This window comes from Eschrichtius robustus, chromosome 8 (assembly GCF_028021215.1).
Source record: "Eschrichtius robustus isolate mEscRob2 chromosome 8, mEscRob2.pri, whole genome shotgun sequence".
Taxonomy (NCBI): domain Eukaryota; kingdom Metazoa; phylum Chordata; class Mammalia; order Artiodactyla; family Eschrichtiidae; genus Eschrichtius; species Eschrichtius robustus.
In genome coordinates this window covers 125,252,062-125,272,201 of record NC_090831.1, presented here as the reverse complement: position 1 = coordinate 125,272,201, position 20,140 = coordinate 125,252,062, and the positions used below count along the sequence as shown (strand labels likewise).

General features: G+C 50.1%; 1 protein-coding gene across 17 annotated transcripts in view; it reads left to right on the top strand.

Annotated features, from left to right (window-relative positions):
* The window catches only part of KMT2C (lysine methyltransferase 2C), a 275,662-nt gene extending 260,858 nt beyond the window's left edge, over positions 1–14,804 (top strand). For 15 of the 17 annotated variants that reach the window (XM_068549742.1, XM_068549731.1, XM_068549741.1 and 12 more), the window contains 10 exons: positions 1,178–1,317; positions 1,743–1,850; positions 3,216–4,335; positions 5,304–5,440; positions 6,243–6,385; positions 6,622–6,790; positions 10,172–10,288; positions 10,616–10,689; positions 11,030–11,138; positions 12,836–14,804. In XM_068549742.1, coding sequence (XP_068405843.1) covers positions 1,178–1,317; positions 1,743–1,850; positions 3,216–4,335; positions 5,304–5,440; positions 6,243–6,385; positions 6,622–6,790; positions 10,172–10,288; positions 10,616–10,689; positions 11,030–11,138; positions 12,836–12,928 — 2,210 coding nt within the window. In that variant the 3' untranslated portion in view covers positions 12,929–14,804. Of the gene's footprint in view, positions 1–1,177; positions 1,318–1,742; positions 1,851–3,215; positions 4,336–5,303; positions 5,441–6,242; positions 6,386–6,621; positions 6,791–10,171; positions 10,289–10,615; positions 10,690–11,029; positions 11,139–12,835 lie in introns of those variants that run through there. The other 2 variants (XM_068549732.1, XR_011074736.1) reach the window with 2 other exon arrangements.
* The last annotated feature ends 5,336 nt before the right edge of the window (positions 14,805–20,140 follow it).

Sequence of the window (20,140 nt, the reverse complement as noted above, 5' to 3'; positions counted from 1 at the left end):
GCTTTGATTTTAAGGGAATAAGAGGTCACGTGTTGGCACTCAGTCCTGGGTGACTTAACCCCCCACCCCACCACCCCCACCCCACCACCCCACCCCCCGGGTTCTGTCTTCTGAGGCGTGACTGGACCTTTAGTGCCTGGGGCCTACGTCACACCCTCTTGTCAGCCACGAGGCGTTTGAAGCAGGCGCTCTCCGACCTGCTTACCCTTGAGACCTGCTTACCCTTGAGCCGCGTTTGTTCTCCTGCGCCCCGAGCCTCCCCTCCTACTTAGCGCTGTGTCACACTGTGCAGATGAGGCCGCCACCTCTGCCCGTGTTCCTGTTCCCTTTCCTTCTGCGGCATCTCCGGGGCCCCTCTCTTCTGTAGGTGCGCTCACACCTTCCCCATCACTGAAAGGTGGGCCCGTTCCTCACACCTGTGTGGCGTCCCTTCCCTCCCCGTCTTCCTGGTCTGGCCTCACCCTCACCCCGCTCTCCCCGCCTCTTCGCTCACCAGTTTCTTGGCTGTCTTATCTCTGTCCTCACCTGCTCTTAGAGCCCAGCCTCTCCCCACGTCTCGCCCTTGAGCCACACTGACAGTTGCTCACGTTGGGTTTGAACTCTCAGCCTCTGGCTGCTCTGTCACCCTTGCTTTCTCCCTGCTTCTCCCTTCTGCCTTCATGGCCACGCGAGCGATGCGCTCTGAGATCGTCACACGCTTTCCAGTCTGCGTCCTTGCTCGCATTTTTATCTTGGCCCCGGAACTTCTTCATCCCTCTTCGCCTTTCCACATCACGCTCATTGAAGACTCTCGTTCACATACCTCTTCATCTTTCATGAGAGATTTCGTACCCTCTTCACCCTGGAGCAAAAGTATTCTCTCTCCCCCGACTCACTTTGCGCTGAGACTGGAGACGACCCTCTGCGCGTCCCGGTTTCCCTCCGCACTTCTCACAGCCCAGCGTGTTGTCCCAGCCGTGTGAGAATAGCTTCCTTTCTTTGTACCCCAGTGTCATGCACGTAATAGATGCCCCATAACCATTGCTTAGAAAATAAGATGTTTATTAATTACTGAAGACGAGCGTGTGGTAAATTGAATGAACCATACTGCAGTCAATCGATGCAGTACAGCTTTACACCCTGGACCGCCTTTGTTAGTGGTCAGCTTTAGTCGCTAATGAACGTCTTTTGTCTTTAGGCCTTTCTGGGTGCACGGGCACTAGTCACGGTGTCACAGAAAGTGCGGCTCTCAGGCCGCAGTGGTGCTGCCACTGTCATGTCGTCGTTCTGGGCCACGGCGTGAGGAAGCCGGCCAGAGACCCGGCCTTTGTGAGCAAGGTACTCGCACGTCCCTTCCCTGGCCCCCGGCTCCCCGCCTGCCCCCGCCGTGCCTGGGCAGCGCCCGCTCCTGCGTCAGGAGGAGTCGCTTCTGGGGCTCCACAGACGCCTCCCCCAGAGGTCGCCATCAGCATGTTTCACGTGCTTGAGCTTAAAACCAAGTAGCTACAGCAGCCTGTTCAGGGGGTCCGATGAGAGCCGCGTATTTTTAAACAGTGAAATGTGGAAAGTAAAGTTTATTTCTGCAAATGTAGTTTCTCTGTGGCTAAATTATTATATGCTAAATACTGGCTCGTAGTTACCTTTTTACTACTTTTAGGATTGCTGCTTTCACTTTGAACAGAACAGACCCAGCCCTGTGCAGATCTTGTTCTCATTAGATCCCGACTTGTCGAGCTCCCCACACCTTTCTCTTTGCTTTTCAGGGTTCCCGAGACAGCTCCAGCAGAGCGGAGAAGGACATTGTCTTCTGTAGTAATAACTGCTTTATTCTCTATTCATCAGCTGCACAAGCAAAAACCTCAGAAAGCAAGGTAAGATGGGGACAGTTTCGGTCAGCAGTCTGCGTTGAGTGACGCCTGTGTTTTGGGGGTGTGTCCGCTTCCCCCACCCAGAGCTCCCCCCGGGGAGTCTGAGCGGAGGCTCCCCGGGTTGCGAAGGAGTGGTCGGTCCAGCTGTCACTGCAAACTAAGTAACTTCAGCTTATTCAACAAGAGTGGGCGGATTTGAACTACGTCTTAAAAGTTCAGAATTGAATAAAACACTACTATTAAAATCTGTAATTTTACTTAGTTAATTACAAATAATTTAATCACAACTATAAAGTATTGCTTCAGTGATCTTGTCCCAATGGGAAAACCTGTTCACAACCACAGTTCAGGTCTATTCATGTATTTTGGGGGGAAAGTATCTGTCTTGTACCAGGTTGGAAAAGGTCGATTTGTTTTTTGTGTGATTTAAGTGTATCTTTGAGTGTGTAGCTGATGTGGACAATACGTTTTTAACCGTTTGCGCTGAAGGAAGTTTTTCCCGTGCTGTGATAGTCAGTCTCTCCTCCCTCCACATCATTGCTCTTGCGTCTTTCTCAGAAGAATGTTCTGGAGACTCTTTATTTTTTTAAAAAGGCAGTAGCGTCCAGTGTAATAAAATTCAAGCTACTTGCCAAACAAGTTTATACTTTAAAATATATCAGCCTAGATGAGAGAAGGAATTTTTTTTCCACCACATAATTTATTGAGTCCGTGTGCAGTGTCTGCCTGCTTCTGGATTTTCTGTGAGGCGCGTCTTTTTTCAGAGCTGTGTAGGGTGGGGTGCATGAGAAGAGGGAAGCCTGTGGGTTTGCTGTTGATGCTGTTGATTTGGTTACGATGACACTTTGTATCTAAAAAGAAACTAATGGAACTTCTGTCTCAGCTCAGCCCTTTCAGCAGTTGGATGGGAACCGGGCAGCCTCTGAGAAAAAGTTAAATATGATTTGTTTTGTTGACAGGGGACTTCTTCCCCATCTTTCACACTTACGCCAATTAATTAAGCCTAAGGTTCACAAACAGGAATTTCAGAGGGTGGGACGCGCTCGTAGAAAATTATGGTCCAGAGTTCTTATTTCGGTTTAACAAAAAGCTGTTCCGTCTTGTAAATTAAATTATTAGCTCCTGTGCCATGAAAAGTCTTAAGAGCAGAATACTCTCCAGAGTTCAGGCTTTGCAGAGAACACGCTCTCTCTCTGTCGAGACGCAAGCACCATCGACCTCCGCCGTGTGCCTGTCCTCACCTCTCACTTACAGAGCCAGAGCCAGACACCCTGCTGTTGGAAGCCTACTGCTTGGCTTCTTGTTGTAGCAAGAATTGCCCTGGGGGCTTTGGAATTACTCTTTCTTGTGTTTCTTTTTTTTGTGCAGGAATCCGTTCCTTCATTGCCACACTCGCCCGTAAAAGAGACGCCTTCCAGAGCGTTTCATCAGTACAGTAACAACATCTCCACTCTCGACGTGCGCTGTCTGCCGCAGCTCCAGGAACAAGCTTCGCCCCCAGCCTCACCGCCCATCACTTTCCCTCCCGCTTTTGAAGCAGCCAAAGTGGAGGCAAAGCCAGATGAGCTTAAGGTAACGGTCAAGTTCAAGCCTCGGCTAAGAACTGTCCACGGTGGGTTTGAAGACTGTCGGCCGATCACTAAAAAGTGGAGAGGGATGAAGTGGAAGAAGTGGAGCATCCACATTGTGGTCCCCAAGGGGACCGTCACACCCCCCTGCGAAGAGGAAATCGATGACTTTCTGAAGAAACTGGGCACTTCCCTGAAACCCGATCCTGTGCCCAAAGACTACCGCAAGTGTTGTTTCTGTCACGAAGAAGGCGACGGGTTGACAGATGGACCAGCGAGGCTGCTCAACCTCGACTTGGACCTGTGGGTCCACTTGAACTGTGCCCTGTGGTCCACGGAGGTGTACGAGACCCAGGCTGGTGCCTTAATAAACGTGGAGCTGGCCCTGAGGAGAGGCCTGCAGATGAAATGTGTCTTCTGCCATAAGATGGGGGCCACCAGCGGGTGTCACAGATTTCGATGCACCAACATTTATCACTTTACTTGCGCCATTAAAGCACAATGCATGTTTTTTAAAGATAAAACTATGCTTTGTCCCATGCACAAACCAAAGGGAATCCACGAGCAGGAATTAAGTTACTTTGCCGTCTTCAGGAGGGTCTACGTGCAGCGTGATGAGGTACGACAGATCGCCAGCATCGTGCAGCGGGGAGAGCGCGACCACACCTTCCGTGTGGGAAGCCTCATCTTCCACACGATCGGCCAGCTGCTTCCCCAGCAGATGCAAGCGTTCCACTCTCCCAAAGCGCTCTTCCCTGTGGGCTACGAGGCCAGCCGGCTGTACTGGAGCACGCGCCACGCCAACCGCCGCTGTCGCTACCTGTGCTCCATCGAGGAGAAGGACGGGCGCCCCATGTTCGTCATCAGAGTCGTGGAGCAGGGCCACGAAGATCTCGTCTTAAGTGACACCTCCCCCAAAGGTGAGGCCCCGCCTGCAGGCTCCGCCGAGCCAGTCGCTCCAGCGTTCGGCTACATGAATGTTTTATGTCAGTATTTCTGTGGTTTTTCTCACGTCTGTTTCATATTTTATCACAACAGGTGTGGATTCTTCGTTTGCAAATGCAAGTCTTAACTTCTTTGTATTGTCATACCTTGCTGTCTTTTTCTAAACACTTGCTAGAATTACTCTAAATCAGAATATATATTCCAACAGAGTTTTATAAAATAAATAGGGGAATGATTTGCAGATAAAGGTTGCCTGTCACTTACATTGGGGACCCTCTTTGTTAATGTCACCTAGAAGGTGGGAACCGTATTTAAAGCCATATTGTCTTATCTCAGGAGCATCAGATATTAAACAGAGTTAGAGCCAGAAATGAGACACTTAATTTCGGCCTCTAGGGTTAAGCCTAGATTGTCATTTTTATTGATGTAGAAAGTGCTGCAGAACTGCTTTTTTTTCTTTTTCAAGTTTAGCAGTTTCTTTTAAAAAAGTATGAAAATGCTCTAAAGATAATTCCAATGAAAATATCAATTTCATATTTTAATTTAACTCTGAGAGGAAAGGATATATCTACAGATACTACTTAATTGGATTAATCATTTGAAAATCTAATATGCTGCTTGGCCAGCATGAAAGTGAGTTAACTACTTGTACGAATTTCAGTTATATTTAACTTTCTTTTCCACTTCTACTGTTTAATTTCCTTAATGTAACATATTCTTTTCCCCCGAACTTCATAAAGTCTTTAATACTACTGCCATCCGATAAGCAGGTAATACACCAGGCTTGTTAGATCACTGCCCACGGGCTTTACTTGGATCTGGTAAGTCTTCGTGAGTGGTTGGTCTTCGTTTCGTTCTTGTTTTTATACTGTATCCTGTTTTCCTCTCTGTTTCGCTAAGAGCAAGTTTGTCATTAAAAAAATGTCTTTTTGTCCATACGTAGGTGTTTGGGATAAGATTTTGGAGCCTGTGGCATGTGTGAGAAAAGAGTCGGAAATGCTGCAGCTCTTCCCAGCCTACTTAAAAGGGGAGGATCTCTTCGGCTTGACCGTCTCTGCGGTGGCGCGGATCGCAGAATCAGTGAGTGCCGGGGCCGAGGCCGGAGAGCCACCCCCTGTCGCACGACGCACCTTACTTAACACGGGGCTGTCACTCTCACAACACTTCAAGGTAGTGGTTTTGTCGGGGGTGAACTCCTGCCGCTCTGAAAGAAAACGAGGCATCGGTAGTCGTAGGTGTCTCCGTGCTCACTCGGTCGGGCAGCTCACCAGGCTCAGCGCCCAGCGTTAATGGCCACTTTTCCTGCCCGGGGCCCAGGGTTGGCCACCAGAGCGCAGTTGGATTTCAGGAGCCCTTACTGCCTGATGCCTGCTTGTTACACGCACGTGTGCCAATGAGTCTACACACAGCGCTTTTGGAAAACTGCATGATTGTAAGGTATTGTTTTCAAGAAACAAGTCACTGATGGGTTTTCTTCAGAGAAGCAGCGGACACCCCGAAAGCCACTGAGTACTGTACCCAGTTGCTTCCTTTGGTGGAGCCCTGCCTAAATGATGTGCATCTGTCGTGTCTCCAGAGGACAGTGTCCACAAGAAACATATTCTAGAAAAGACCTTTAACACGAATGGTTTTAGGAGTTAACCTAAGTTACCAGCTGTACTCCCAGGCCCCCGAGGGAGGTAAGCGCATCATACATAGTCAGGTCCTGAGTGCAGCCTGCTTCTGTTAACATGGCTTGAAAGAGCCTCTTGTTCCCAACATTTTGAAAATGTTGACAAGTTATTTTCATGGAGTTCAAGTCGGGCCGTCCTTTGGCCGGCTCAAGATTGCCTGTAGTCTTGATCAGGTGAGTTAACGTTTCGTTTATTTTGCTTCTTTCCAGCTCCCTGGGGTTGAGGCGTGTGAAAACTACACCTTCCGGTACGGCCGGAACCCTCTCATGGAGCTGCCCCTGGCCGTCAACCCCACAGGTTGTGCCCGTTCTGAACCTAAAATGAGTGCCCATGTCAAGAGGTTTGTGTTAAGGTATTTTGTTTTAACTTCACATAGTACAGCCCAGGGTTTCCAGGCCTCTTAGGGGTTTTCTGTGCTTGATCTGTCTGCTGCTTACAAACCCTGCTGCCTCTGGCTGTGTGTGTGCGGCCGCGCCAGCTAGGCGGCTTTCCCCGCGTGCGCCGTTGGTGAGAACTGGAACCATCCGGGCCCCTCAGAGGTGTCTCCGGTCTCCCTTTGTGTCCCCGTCGGCGCGCCGTCGCCTGCAGGCCTCACACCCTGAACAGCACCAGTGCCTCCAAGTCGTTTCAGAGCACCGTCACCGGGGAGCTGAGCGCACCTTACAGCAAGCAGTTCGTCCACTCCAAGTCGTCCCAGTACCGCAAGATGAAAACCGAGTGGAAGTCCAATGTGTACCTGGCCCGGTCTCGGATTCAGGTGAGTGGGGCTTGGCTTCTGGGAGGAGGGGAGGTGGGCTGGGAGGGCGCTGGCGTCCGGCACGGGGGACAGGAGACCGCGGGCCGCAGGGAGAGAAACCCCGTCAGCCCGGGGCGCCGGCCGCTCCGTCCGCGGTCTTGGAGGGCGGATGCTTTACTCCCCCGCGTGGAAGGGCGGCTTCTGGACGCCCTCTCTGTGCGTCTTGATGAGAGCTCACGGGATGCGGGGAGCGCTGTATCTTCCACACGCGGGATCCGCGGCGCGCTCACTAGGGCTCTTTCAAGGCACTTGTGAACAGTACAAACGAAAATAGTTTCAAAAGGTGCCCAGTTTCAGAAGCCTTCTCTTCACGAAATCGTCATGTAGTTTCTGATGGATAGATGGTGGGACACCTTACAGGTAAAGCCGTCTCTCGGCTAAGCATGTAAATTTTCACCTGTGGTCACACTTCCGGAAGAAACAAATGTCTGTGCGGCATCTCCCCTTGGAGGCCCAGGATGGAGTTACGAGCTCTCACACTGCCAGCGTCCTCCGTCTCGAAGGCTGACCACCCTCCAGGCTCTGCATATCGCTGAGCAGTGTGTCACCATCTACTACTTGAGTGCGTTGGCCTCATTACACCAGACCCAAAGCAGCATCAGTTTCTGCTGCCTTTTTTCCTCCCTGAAGAGCTCCCTCAGATCCACTCCCTGTTCCAACCACCCGTCTCACCTGCAGGCGCCGGTGCAGGCCTGCCTGGCCCCTCCCCTCCCGCCCCGTCCCCTCAGAAGCCAGGGTGGTCCCTTCAGATCTAAGGCTGATTGACGCATTGTCTGTATTCACTGACGTTCTTCTTTCTATAGAAACTTTTAGGATCTTCTCTTGATTCTTGATATTTCGAATTTTTACCAAGATGGGCCTGGGTTAGGGTCGTTTTCATTTATTGCTTTGCCCACTGATGAGCCCTTTCAGCCTGAAGTAGTGTGGCCATCAGTCTGAGAAATGTTTTTGTATTAATTCTTTTGCAGATTCCTACCTCTGTTTCTCTCTGTACACAAATATTAGATCCCTGAGACCCGGGATCTCACAGTGTGGACCCCAGACCATCAGCACGGGCATCACCTGGGGATGTGCGGGTTTGGGGTCCCCAGCCTTACTGAATCTGGCCCCTGAGGCGGGGCCTGCAATGGTTCTGGTGCCGCCAGAGAAGACTTCCGTCTCAGGTCTAACCTGCTGCTGTGGCCTTGTTTCTGGGTTCCTTGTCCTCATTCTGAGCTGCTTCTACTTTGTCTGCTGGCTGCGCTTTCTGCCCTTGATCTTTTGATCTGGTACCTTGTTTTCATATCACGAGTGCAGGATCTTTCTGGTCTTTTCGCTGGTTGCCTCAGAAATGGAGCCTCAAAAGATTCCACTCGTGGCGGTGGTGTCTTCCTCCTCCGCTCAGTTAACTTCCCCGTTTAAAATGTTCCCAAACAGCTCGTTCACTCTGACCATTCCTGGTCTTCTGTCTTGGTTTTGCTCCCTTACGTCATGTTAAGGGTTTCTTAACTACCTGCGTTCGGTCTGTCATCTTTAACCCGAAGCGTTTTTGAGAGTTTCTGATGTTTGGGGCCCTTTTTTCTTCCTCCGTTCCATCCACCTCCCAGGTGATCATGTTCACGACCCAGTAAGTGTCCCGTGTCTTTTCCCTGCTGCTATCTCAACACTGGTGCACACCTGTGTGCATATGGAAAAGGGGGGTTGTCTTATCTACACTCTTCTGCATCTTCCTTTTCTCGCTGATGTCTACACCCCTCTAGAACAACTGAGGTAGCTCTGATTCATTCTCTTTAATAAATGGCTCTGTGATGCTCCGTGATGTTGATGAGCTGTAAGCAAGGAAGCCGTTCCACTGCTGACGAGCCTGTATCTTGCTTAGAGTTTTCCCCACAACAAACAGTGTTCCCATCAGTACCTTGTACAAATATCCCCATGTATTGGTAACTTCACGTCAGTGGTGTGTAGGCCCCAAAGTGAGATTTCTGTGTTAGAAGTACATGTACTTTTCATCTTAGCAGAAGGGCTGTAATTGCCCACTTCTTCCTGCAGTGTATGAGACTATTTTTCTTGTTTTCCCTTTGGTAGCGTTACCACCCTTTTGTATTTTTGCCAGCCTATTAAGCGTAGACCGACAATGTCACCTCAGTTGCAGCTTTTCGTGTTTGCCATTTGGATCTGCTCTTCTGTGAGCTGCATTTGTCCGTTTTGCAGTTTATAAGAACTTGTACTATTAGGCAAAGGATGTTTCGTAGGGGAAAACACCTACCAGAAAGTGTGGTATGTTTTTTCCTTTAAGAGTTTTAATTTTTATATAGTCAAACGTATAATTTTCTGTAGCTTCTGTTCCTGGTTGAGACTGTGGGTTGCGTATGTACTTTCTTAGATGTTTTTTCTTTCAGGAATTTTATTCTTTATGTTTAAGACAAATTTATTTTTTTTTCCATTGAACAACCAGTTGTGGAAGCACCATTTAGTATTGGGTTGGCCAAAAAAGTTCGTTGGGGTTTTTCTGTTAAGATTTGTGGAAAAACCCAAACGGACTTTTTGGCCAACCTAATAATGTATATGACCCATCCATATTAAACAGAATTTTAGTACCACCAAACTACTGTACATTAAGTTTTCACGTGTGCCTGGGTCTATTTGGATTCTCTGTTCATTTCCACTGATCTTCTTGTCTCTTATACCAAACTGTATTCATCTCCATACAGATTCTTTCTGTGTGTTCTAGTCTGTTCAGCTCTGAGTCTCATCTGGAATTGAACAGATAAATTGCATAAGTGGTTTTTTTCAGAAGTTAATTCAATTCATATACCAAAATTTCTAACAACAGCACACCCCGTACTGTGTGCTCCCAGGTGGTGCTTGGTGAGGACCGTGTCTGGTGGGGATCTGGTCAGTTTTAGCTGAGAATGCAGAAACTCAAGATTATAATAATCCTTTATAGTTAGCCCTCTTTCTGTTCTGTAAGCTTATTGTTACGTCAAGTCCTTTTAGAAATGGTGGGATAAAATAAATAGCAGAAGCCATTAGCCTGTTGAGTTGGTGGGATCTGGGAGTGACATTACGTACAAGACAAGACAGCCAGATAGAAGAAGCGCTCAGCCAGTCAGCGCTGAGAGTTTAGTGTCAAAAAGATACAAAAACAAGGTAGTGATATCATCACTTTAGGTGAAAAGATTGTCCAGCATTCAGGGTTCAGCTGAGAGTGTGGTCAGTGAAAAGGTCACGTGAGTTCAGGTGGGGTCTTCAGTGTGGCTTCTGCCGTGACCCAAGGGTGGTACCTTTGTGTGAAAGAGGCTGCAGGCCAGTTGCCCGTGGAAGCCAAGTGGCTCTGAGGTGTGTACACGTGCGTCTCCTCAGGGGCTGGGCCTGTACGCTGCTCGGGACATCGAGAAGCACACCATGGTCATCGAGTACATCGGGACCATCATCCGGAACGAAGTCGCCAACAGAAAGGAGAAGCTTTACGAGTCCCAGGTGAGCGCAGCACCCCTCCTGTGCCGTCTGACAGCCGCGGCGCAGGGCCGGATCTGACCGTCATGCTGGTGGAAGTGCAGTGTCGAACAGCACCACGTCTGGATATGTTTGTATTTTCCTCCTGTCTTTTCCGTCGGTCTTACTGTCTGCGAGGATGTGGCTGGATTGACGCGCCTGGCTTCACAGGCCACCTGCCGACGTGTTGGTTCCGTTCACAGCTTGTAGACGCCGCCTGACGGGCTGGCGTGTGTTGTCCCCGCACGTCCGGCCTCGCCCGCTCACGGGGGACGGGCACGCAGAGGGGCTCCTGACCTCCTTCTCTTTCAGAACCGAGGCGTGTACATGTTCCGCATGGATAGCGACCACGTGATCGACGCCACGCTCACGGGAGGGCCTGCCAGGTGAGCGGGAGGCGCGGTGGGTCCGCGGGCTCACGGTGGCCTCGCAGTCACAGAGAGGATTTCTGTTTAAAATTGTATGTTTGGGACTTCCCTGGCGGTCCCGTGGTTAAGACTCTCCGCTTGCACTGCCAGGGCCCCAGGTTCAGACCCTGGTCGGGGAACTGAGATCCCACAAGCCGCGCAGCCAAAAAAAAAAAAAAAAAAAATGTGTATATTCTATTAATGGACAGATAGAAATGTAATTAGAAAAAGTTTTCCCTGTGAGCTGAAAGGTTTTTTTTTTTAAAGCTTCTTCTTCCGAAGTCTTATAGTAAGTAGTTTCTGAAACGGTGGCTTGCAGGTATATCAACCATTCGTGCGCACCTAACTGCGTGGCTGAGGTGGTGACTTTCGAGCGAGGACACAAAATCATCATCAGCTCCAGTCGGCGGATCCAGAAGGGAGAAGAGGTAAGCGCAGGGCTCACATCTGTGCGCGCCTCTCCCTGTGGGCAGTGCCCGACTCCCCTGTACACGTGATCGGCTCGGCGGTGCCCAGTCCTGCGCTGCCAGCAAAGCCCTCCTCCCGGAAGGTCGGCCTCTGCCACCCTGCAGGTCTCAGTCCGACAGTCTTTGTCCTGCAGGTCCCACGCCCCACGCCGCTCGTGTGGACGGGCTCCCCTCGACCCCCACGCTGTCTGTTTGGCTTGGTGACCCTCTCTTTAAAATGACGCCCGTCGTCGAGCTCGTGGCCGAGAATGTCACGGGATTGGTGCCTCGTGGTCCCCGGGGTCATCGTGGCTCACGTGAGGTCACCCTGAGGCTGTAGGCGGCAAATCTGGGGGTGCCCCGGGGGTCCCCGTGGCTCCTCCTCACACTCAGGGCCAGTACAGGCTTACAGGCTTTTCTACCAACAGATCCTTGCTGTCTCGTTAGGTGTTCTTTCCCTTGCCCCACGGATTACTTTGGCCCAGCGCGTCGCCTGTTAGGATTGTTATGAGTCTTGATCGCCTTGTTTACGTTTCCTGACTTTGTCACAGTCGTGGCAAGCACGCGTTTCGAGGTGCGCTCCGTGCCCGGGATCGGGGTGTCCTGGGAAGCGGCTGCCACGCGGTGCGGGTTCCGTGGGGGAGCCTCCCCTGTGCAGGGGGGGAGGCGCCTGAGGCTCTTTACTGGGTTTGAGCCCCCAGCCCTACGTGAACAGAGCTGTGAGGTCATACTTGTATTTTTTGGTCATCTTTTTGGAATGTGCTTTTTTCAAATCGAGAATTGACCCGAGGCCTATTCTGCACATCTCCCCAACTTGAGTAAATTAGAGAAAGTCTGTGAGGACCCCAGGGTGGTGTCACGGCGTGGGGACGGATGGAGGCTCCGCAGCCCCAGGCCCTGCTCACGCCGCTCCGAGCGGGCCGCGCTAAGCCCTCCAGCCTGTACCTCACCTTATTACACACAAGGAGAAACAGTTCCTCGTGGAGTTCCTGTAAGAACTCAGTAAATACCGGTGTGTTCCCTTCCGGTGCAGAAGGGAAGTCTTTGCAAATAGTGTCCCGGGGTATTTGAATCACAGGGACCTTGGCCGTGTCAGGTTTCTCAGGGGTCGGGGCCCCGGGGTGAGGCTTCCACCTTGGGAATCACGCAGACTCCCGTCCACCTTGACAGCGGGGTTGATCTGAGATGTTACCGATAATGCGGTTGCGCCTAAATAGAGCAACGTCTTTTAAATATTCTTGTACGTGAGGAAAGATGGAGAAGGATGTTCGCGGGCAAGAGCGACTCACCTCTGCCCATCTCGTTGCCCCGTCTGGCAAGAAAGGGGCGGGGGACGCCCCCTGGGCCCGGGGACGGGGGTGGGGGTGGGGGGGCTTGTCCCACCCAGAGCGGCGGGCCCGGCACCGCGGTGCGCGGTGTGGAAACGCACCGGCTGCCCTCGCCGCCTCCGGCTTGGCCCCAGGAATAGTGCCTCCCGCTTGCCTCGGGCCCCGCGGGATCCCCCGGAAGAGCACGGCCGGCAGCTCCGCGTCTTCCTTTTGAGGTTCCCCCACCTCCCCACCCGAGTCCCACGGCCCCTCGACGCGTCAGGGCTTCCTTTAATTCCGTCCGTCTGTGGGCTGGCTGTGCGCAGCAGGCAGAGGGAGGCCTTTCTCACACTGTGTCTTTGCTGTGGGCAGCTTTGCTATGACTATAAGTTTGACTTTGAGGACGACCAGCACAAGATCCCCTGTCACTGTGGCGCCGTGAACTGCCGGAAGTGGATGAACTGATGCATTCCCCGCTGTCTCAGAGGGCGGCTCGTCCCTAGGAAGGAGCGATTCAACACAGCATTTGAATTTCGCAGACGGAAAGATGTTTTTGTTTTCTGTTTTGTGACTTTTTGGAAACTAGCTTCTGGGAGTCCTGATTTCCTCCGTGCTTTAGGTTAGAGGAGCACCAGGAGAAAGCCGACCGAGGCAACTTTCCTGAAGTTGCTGAGGTTAAAGAATTACAGAATGGTCCAGCACTTTTTTTTTCTTTTTCTTTTCTTTCTTTTTTCTTTTTGAGGGTGGGTTTTGTTTCGTTATGCTTCTTTAGTCTCACTAAGGAGAAACTTTTACTGGGGCAAGAGCCGATGGCCGCCCTGCCCCCACCCCAGGGCAGAGGCCTTCCTGTGAATGTAAGACTGAAATCACCAGCGAAAGGGAGACGTCCAAAGTGCTGGCCACCGCCTTATCTGAAAAAGGGGCAGGCCCTCTAATTTAAAAGTTTTTAAATAAAGTAGACACCACTGAACAAGGAATGTACTGAATGACTTCCTTAGGGATAGAGCTAAGGGATAATAACTTGCACTAAAATACATTTAAATACTTGATTCCATGAGTCAGTTTATTGTAGTTTTTGATTTCTGTAAAATAAGAGAAACTTTTTGTATTTATTATTGAATAAGTGAATGAAGCTATTTTTAAATAAAAGTTAGAAGAAAGCCAAGCTGCTGCTGTTACCTGCAAAACTAACAAACCCTGTTACTTTGTACAAATATGTAAATATTTTGAGAAAAAAATACAGTATAAAAATAGTTATTGACCAAATGCTACCAGGCTCTGCAGCAGCTCGGGTGCTTATAAAATGTTCATAGGGATGTTACAATATAATTTTGTTATTAAATATGCCATTATAATTATGTAATAACCAAAATTTCAACCTAGAGTGTTTGGGGTTTTTTGGAAACTACGGTCTGTTAGTAGTTAATTGTTTTATACACCTTACTTCTCATAGAACAGAGTGTATGCTATGACTACAACTTTTATAGCCGTTTTGGTAATTTAAACTGATTTTTTCATATTATATTGTTGCATCCCTACTTCTTCAGTCAGGTTTTTTTGTGCTTACAATTTGTGATAACTGTGAATAACTGCTTAAAAATACCCCCAAATGGAGGCTGAATTTTTCTTCAGCAGAAGTAGTTTCGATTAGAACTTTGTTTCAAGCCACAAAGAATCATGTAAACATACTAGGATCATGTAGCAGGAACTCTAATCTAACTCTCTAGTCTTCTATTTAACACAAAAATTTGAAAAAGGAAAAAAAAAAAAAGAGATGTGACCATGCTTGCAGCTGCAGGACCCCGGCAGTAGGGTTTTGGAAGATGTAATTTTCAACTGTGTTTGTATGAACTGTTTGTTTACATTTCTTTAATAAAAAAAACACACTGTTTTGTGTTTGCTTGTAGAAACTTAATCAGCATTTTGAACCAGGTTAGCTTTTTATTTTGTACTTAAGATTCTGGTACTGACACTTCACAGGCTAAGTATAAAATGAAGTTTCTGTGTGCACAATTCAAGTGGACTGTAAAGCTGTTGGTATATTCAGTGACGCAGTTCTCAACTTGTCATGTATATGGCATGGTGTATTTTTATCTTACAGAATAAATCAATTGTATATATTTTTCTCTTGATAAATAGCTGTATGAAATTTGTTTCTTGAATATTTTTCTTCTCTTGTACAATATTCTGACATCCTACCAGTATTTGTCCTACCGGGTTTTCGTTTTGTTTTCTGTTCTGTATAATAATATCTAATGTTGGCAAAAATTGAATTTTTTGAGGTATACAGAGTGTTATGGGTTTTGGAATTTGTGGACACAGATTTAGAAGATCACCATTTACAAATAAAATATTTTACATCTATAAAATGCTGCCTGAGTCTCTGTTGGCGTTCTGATCACAGCTTGGAAGCTGACGAGCGCTTGAACTTCACCGACAGCCTGGCCCAGCCTTTCAGAGTGACTGGCGTGTGGACGTGATCAACTTGGTTCTCTCCCTCTTCAGATGAGAAGTTTAGATGTAAGTTCTAAGGGGGCTGCTAAGAATTGAAACTGCTCAGAATCCCATTCAACTTCCTACAACAGCTTGTGCACTGTGTGATTTTACAGAAGGTGTCCAAGCCCCCCATCATCTGACCAATTCTTTTAAATGCCCGTCTGAAACGCCCCCCGTCTGTGAAGCTGTCCATCTGGACGGGGCTGGACGCGGTCACGTCTGTGCCGGGCTGTAAAGCCCTTGCTCGGGGCGGCCTTTCCTTGGACCTCACGCTCGATTTCTCACCGTCAGACACACGAGGAAGGAAGCTTCAAGGCGTCGCCGCGCCAAGGCTCAGATGGGCGAGCAGGGTGCTTCTGGCTGTCAGCTCTGCTGACCTGGATGGATCCGGCCTCCCGGGGAGAGGGGCGCGGGCCGGGGGCCGAGGAGAAGCGGCGCTCGTGAGTCTGCAGGAGGAAGTGGCATCGCGCGAAGCGTCTATCGCACCAAAGCCTGTCTCTGCAGGGCCAGCCGGTGCCTCAGACCCCAGGCGCCCCTTGCAGTGGGCCCTGGGGTGACAGTGGGGGCAGGAGCAGCCCCGGCCCCGTGGCCCCAGCTGTCAGCTGCCGCCGTTCCCTTGTTCTTTGACCACACGCTCAACTCATCTACTCAGCGCCTGGAAGGACCAGAACGTGACACCGGTCCCTGCGTCACTGAGCTTGTAACCTGATGCGGACACAGACAAAGACAGGTGGTTTTTGAGCTGGAGATGGAGGCGGGAGGTGGGTGGGGTTCAGGAGAGGCCGCCCTGAGCAGCGAGGACACAGGGCTGATGGGACCCGTCCTGTTCCTGCCACGACGTCTGGACCGGCACACGCCTCACCTGTGGTTCCTCAGGGTTCTCGAAACTTGCGTGAGCTTCTGCAACGAGCCCACGGTCTCCTTGGTAGGAAGGGGGAAGAGCCCCTTCTCGCTGTCGTCGTGTCCCCCACTCCCGGCTCTCTGGGATCCCTGTCCCCCCGGCGTGTCCACCCGAGCTGCCGGAGGCGGCGGGAGTCTCGCTGGGCCGCGTCTCTTGTCTCCCAGGAGGGTGTGGTGTTTTCCACGCCGACGCTGCCGAGGCCTCCGGGGTCAGGTTCATGGCTCTTTGCTGCGGCCCAGACCCACCCCCCCACCCCCACCCCCACCCCGGGCGGGCTCCCGATTGGGCTTCTGACGTTCTCTCCCTGCAGGTCAGGGTTTGCATATTTGAAGATTTCCTTCTGGCCCCAGAAGGTCTTTTAACCCGGTTCTTATCCCAGCCACTGAGCTGGGAAGAGTGTCTCCCCCTGTGTTTCTTTGGCTACGACTGTCACCTGCTTTGCTCCATGAAAGTCCCAGCAGGCGCGGCACCCGCTGGCCCTCTGCTCCCCCAACCCCATCCCACCGCCGCTGGCCGCGCGGCGCTCCCAGGCCTCTGTCCTCAGCTGGCTTGCCCTCTGCAGCCCCATCCAAACCTCCCCCTCCTCCACACGCGGTGACGACTTCCCAAGCATCTGCCTCCTTCGCTCCAAACCCGGGGACGGTCGGCAGCCCTATCGCTATTACAGCAGCTTCTGCTGTGACCAGAAAAGCTACACTTCCGAGACTCGGTGCTTAGCTTCTTCCCCAGAGCTGCTCCGCCAAGATGTCCTAACCCTGGAGGTGGCAGTTCTCCCCGCCCCCGGGGGCGCCGACAGGCACCATCTAGCTGTCCTCTGGGGCCTCACCCCGCAGCCTGGCCCGAGGCCCCGTCACCTTCAGGACAAAGCGACCTGCCATCCCCTGCCCCGGACACAGGTGTTCAGGCCTCTGTGCGTCCGCCTAGACTGCTCCCCAGGAAGCCCTCCCCGCCCTCGTGCCCCACACCGTGAGCGCCGCGTACACGTAGAGCTTTAGTTTTACTTGACGGTCTCAACAGCTGATATCAGTCTTTGAGGGCAGGGACTGGCACTTTCAGCCCAAAGGAGAAGAAAGAGGAGCAGGCGTGTGGGTTCCTCACCTCTCCCTCCCCACCCACCCCCACCCCCGGCTCCTGGCTTCCACTGGGGCTCAGCTGACCCCCCCCCCCCCCCCCCCCGTACAGGCGCAGCATGCTCGCTGCCCGCCCCCAGCAGCCCCTCCATCCCAGAGAGGGGCTTCCAGCTCCTGGAGCCCAGCTGACAGAGGAACAGAGACGGTCGATTTCTGAAACAAAGGGATACATTACTCTTGACGGTGTAGATTAATACCTGTGTAAAAATATTTGACGTTTTGTACTTAAAATACCCTTATTTTTATTTAATAAAAAATGTTTGTATGGGAATAACGGAATCACTAAATGTCAGACCTAGAGATCGTGTAGCTCAGTGGTTTTCAATATTTTTAAGCAACAGAAGGTTTACAAAATTATTTAGACCTTTACTCTAAGTAGTATTTGCACGTGGTGAAAATTCAAAATGTACCAGAAAGCACACAGTAAAAGCTAGGTCTCCTCTATGCCGTGTCTCTCAGCCAATTTCCCCACCCACTGGAAACCACTGCTATTGTTTTCCTGCAGATCCATCCAGAAATATTTCATGCGTATTCAAGCACATTCACCCACAGACACACACACACATGTATAAAATGTCCATGTTTATCCCTAAAAACAAAAGGAGGGAGGGGGAACAACCACCAGAAAAACAAAACTAGAAGATGTTTAGGTAGTTTACGATTTTTCCTCATGAATAATGCTGTGATGGACGTCTACAGGTATGTACCTCAAGTAAACTGCATTATAGCAATTTACTGGACTTTTAAATAAATGTTTTGTTTGGGGATAATTTTAGATTTACAGAAAAGTTGCAAAGATAATACGGAGAGTTCCCAAATACCCCTTGTCCCGTCTCCCCTAATGTTAATATTTTATAGAACATTCTTCTTGTCGAAACGAAGAGATTAACCTTGGTGCATTCCTATTAAGTAAACTACATACATTGTTCAGATTTCAGCAGTGTTTTCAGTCACGTCCTTTTTCTGTTCCAGGACCCCATCCAGGCCACCACACTGCATTCGGTCACCGTGTCTCTTTGGTCCCCTCTGGTGACAGTGTCTCAGGTTGGCCTTGCTTTTCATGACCTTGACAGTTCTGATTTCACTGTTTCATTCCTCATTATGTTCAAGCTTTCCTTTAAAACTTTTAGCACATTTTTATAAGAGCTATTTTTAATAACCATTGTCTGCTAATTCTTTCATTTCTGGGTCTCTTTCGTTAACTGATTGTTCTTTTTTCTCCTGCTGACACAGGTCGCATTTTCTTGCCTTTTCCACATCTAGTAAGTTTTACTGGATTCCAGAGTCTGCGCTTTCACGGTGAAGGCTGGATGGTGGTGTGTTCTCATTCTGGCGGCAGCTGAGCTGCTTGAGCGTTGGGTCCCCCTTTTGAAGCTGCTCTGCAAGCGTTCTCAGGATGAGTCTAACTAGGCCTCACTGCTGAGGTCTGGTCCTTCGGGGGAACGTACAGTGCCCTGGTTACTCAGCGCCGTGTCTTGGCTGCTGTGATCTCTGGAAGTGGTTCGGTTCATAGCTTCCCAGGTCTCGTTCTCTCCTCGGAACGTGTTCTCGGCTCAGTCTCTTGGGGTCACGATGACCTGCGGACAGTGACGTGGCCAGACTCAAAACAGAGACCCTTTCTTCGCGTGCTCCCTCCGGCCCTACATTCTGTGCTGCAAATTCTGGCCGCGTTGGCCTCCCTGAGCTGTTCTCCGTCTCAGTTCAGCAAGACCAGCACCCTCTCTGGGGCTCCCCTCTCTGCACAGCAGGCTGGAAATTGTCTCTGGGCGGAAAGCTGGGGTGAGGCGAGGCTCCCCTTGTTCTCTGGATACTGTCCTGCAGTCCTGTGATCCCATGTTTGAAAAGAGTTGTATTCTGTATTTTTTCCTACTTTTCTAGTTGTTTACCCCAGGAGGACAAGCCCAGACCCCACAGATGTAGTAATTTTCTCATTTCTTTTTGATCAAATTTTTTCCTTCTCATCAAATTCTATTTTCTTTAAAGGCATTATTTACCATATTTCTTCACCCCTGCTGTGTTCCTTTTATTCTTCATTTCTGAAATTATTTCTTTTAATTTCAAATTTTTGCTTGAGTTCTGTCATTTGTGAGTTTTCAGATTCTGCTTTATGTTGTCATTTCACACGACTTATGTCTTCTAGTTTGTTTTGAACAAGTGTTACAGTTTTGATTGGTTCTGGGAGCCTGTCTTCCTGGTGTGCTTTCATTCTTTCTTCCCCACGTCACCTCAGCTTTTTCCCCTACTTGATGCAGTGGGTCATAGGACTGGGGCTGCAAGTACAAAGACTGTCAACAGGGATGTTTTCTAACTATGCTTTTTGTTTTTGTCTTTGTTTTATCCTTTATGTCAGAATTCCTAAGGGCCTGAAGGGACAGGATGTGCCTTCACCCCATCTGGCAAAACTGGGGCTACCAGTGAATGCGGCTTCCTTGCCTGGTGCTGAAGGCAGCCCACTCGTTCTGCACCTGGGTAACCGTACCCTCTCTGAATGGGAGTGGACTGAGGGGCAAGGACTTCCCAGACTAGTACTGCTCCCTGCAGTGTAGACCAGCACAGTGACCGAACCAAATGTCCGTCCCTTCTAAAGGTGGGAAAAGTTTGGGTATAAATGAAAACAAGGAAAAACAGTAGCCGAGGGTAAAGGAATGAATAAAGGGTTATGTGATGGGAACCTAATATTTCGTTAGCACCTTGAGAGATTGTACCAGATGCTGCAAAGGGGGAAGCCATATATGGCTGGGACCACTCCTGATTTTGGAACCTGACTGGACCGAATAGAAGCCTGCAAACCCAAGTCGCCTCACCCTGGGAGATTCTCATACGATACGATGACAGACTGGATGGTTCCTAAGGACTGAATGGTCCAGTAACGTGCCAGTGCCTTTTGGCTTCTATGGTTGTTTTGCTACTGGGGATCCACGTTCGAAGACCGGGGGGTAAACTGCGCTACTGTGATTTATAATCGATGCGTTTTTGGTCTTTGTCCCCATTTCCGGCAGACATCTCCTAAAACCCGTGGACTAACGTGGATGATGAGAACGACACAGGTGTCTTTTGTTGCGTGCGTGAACAGCGTGGCAGCGGCTGCCGGGAGTGCCTGGCCCCCTCCTCCGCAGCCAAGCTAGAGCTTTCCTTTTTCTCCGTTGGACC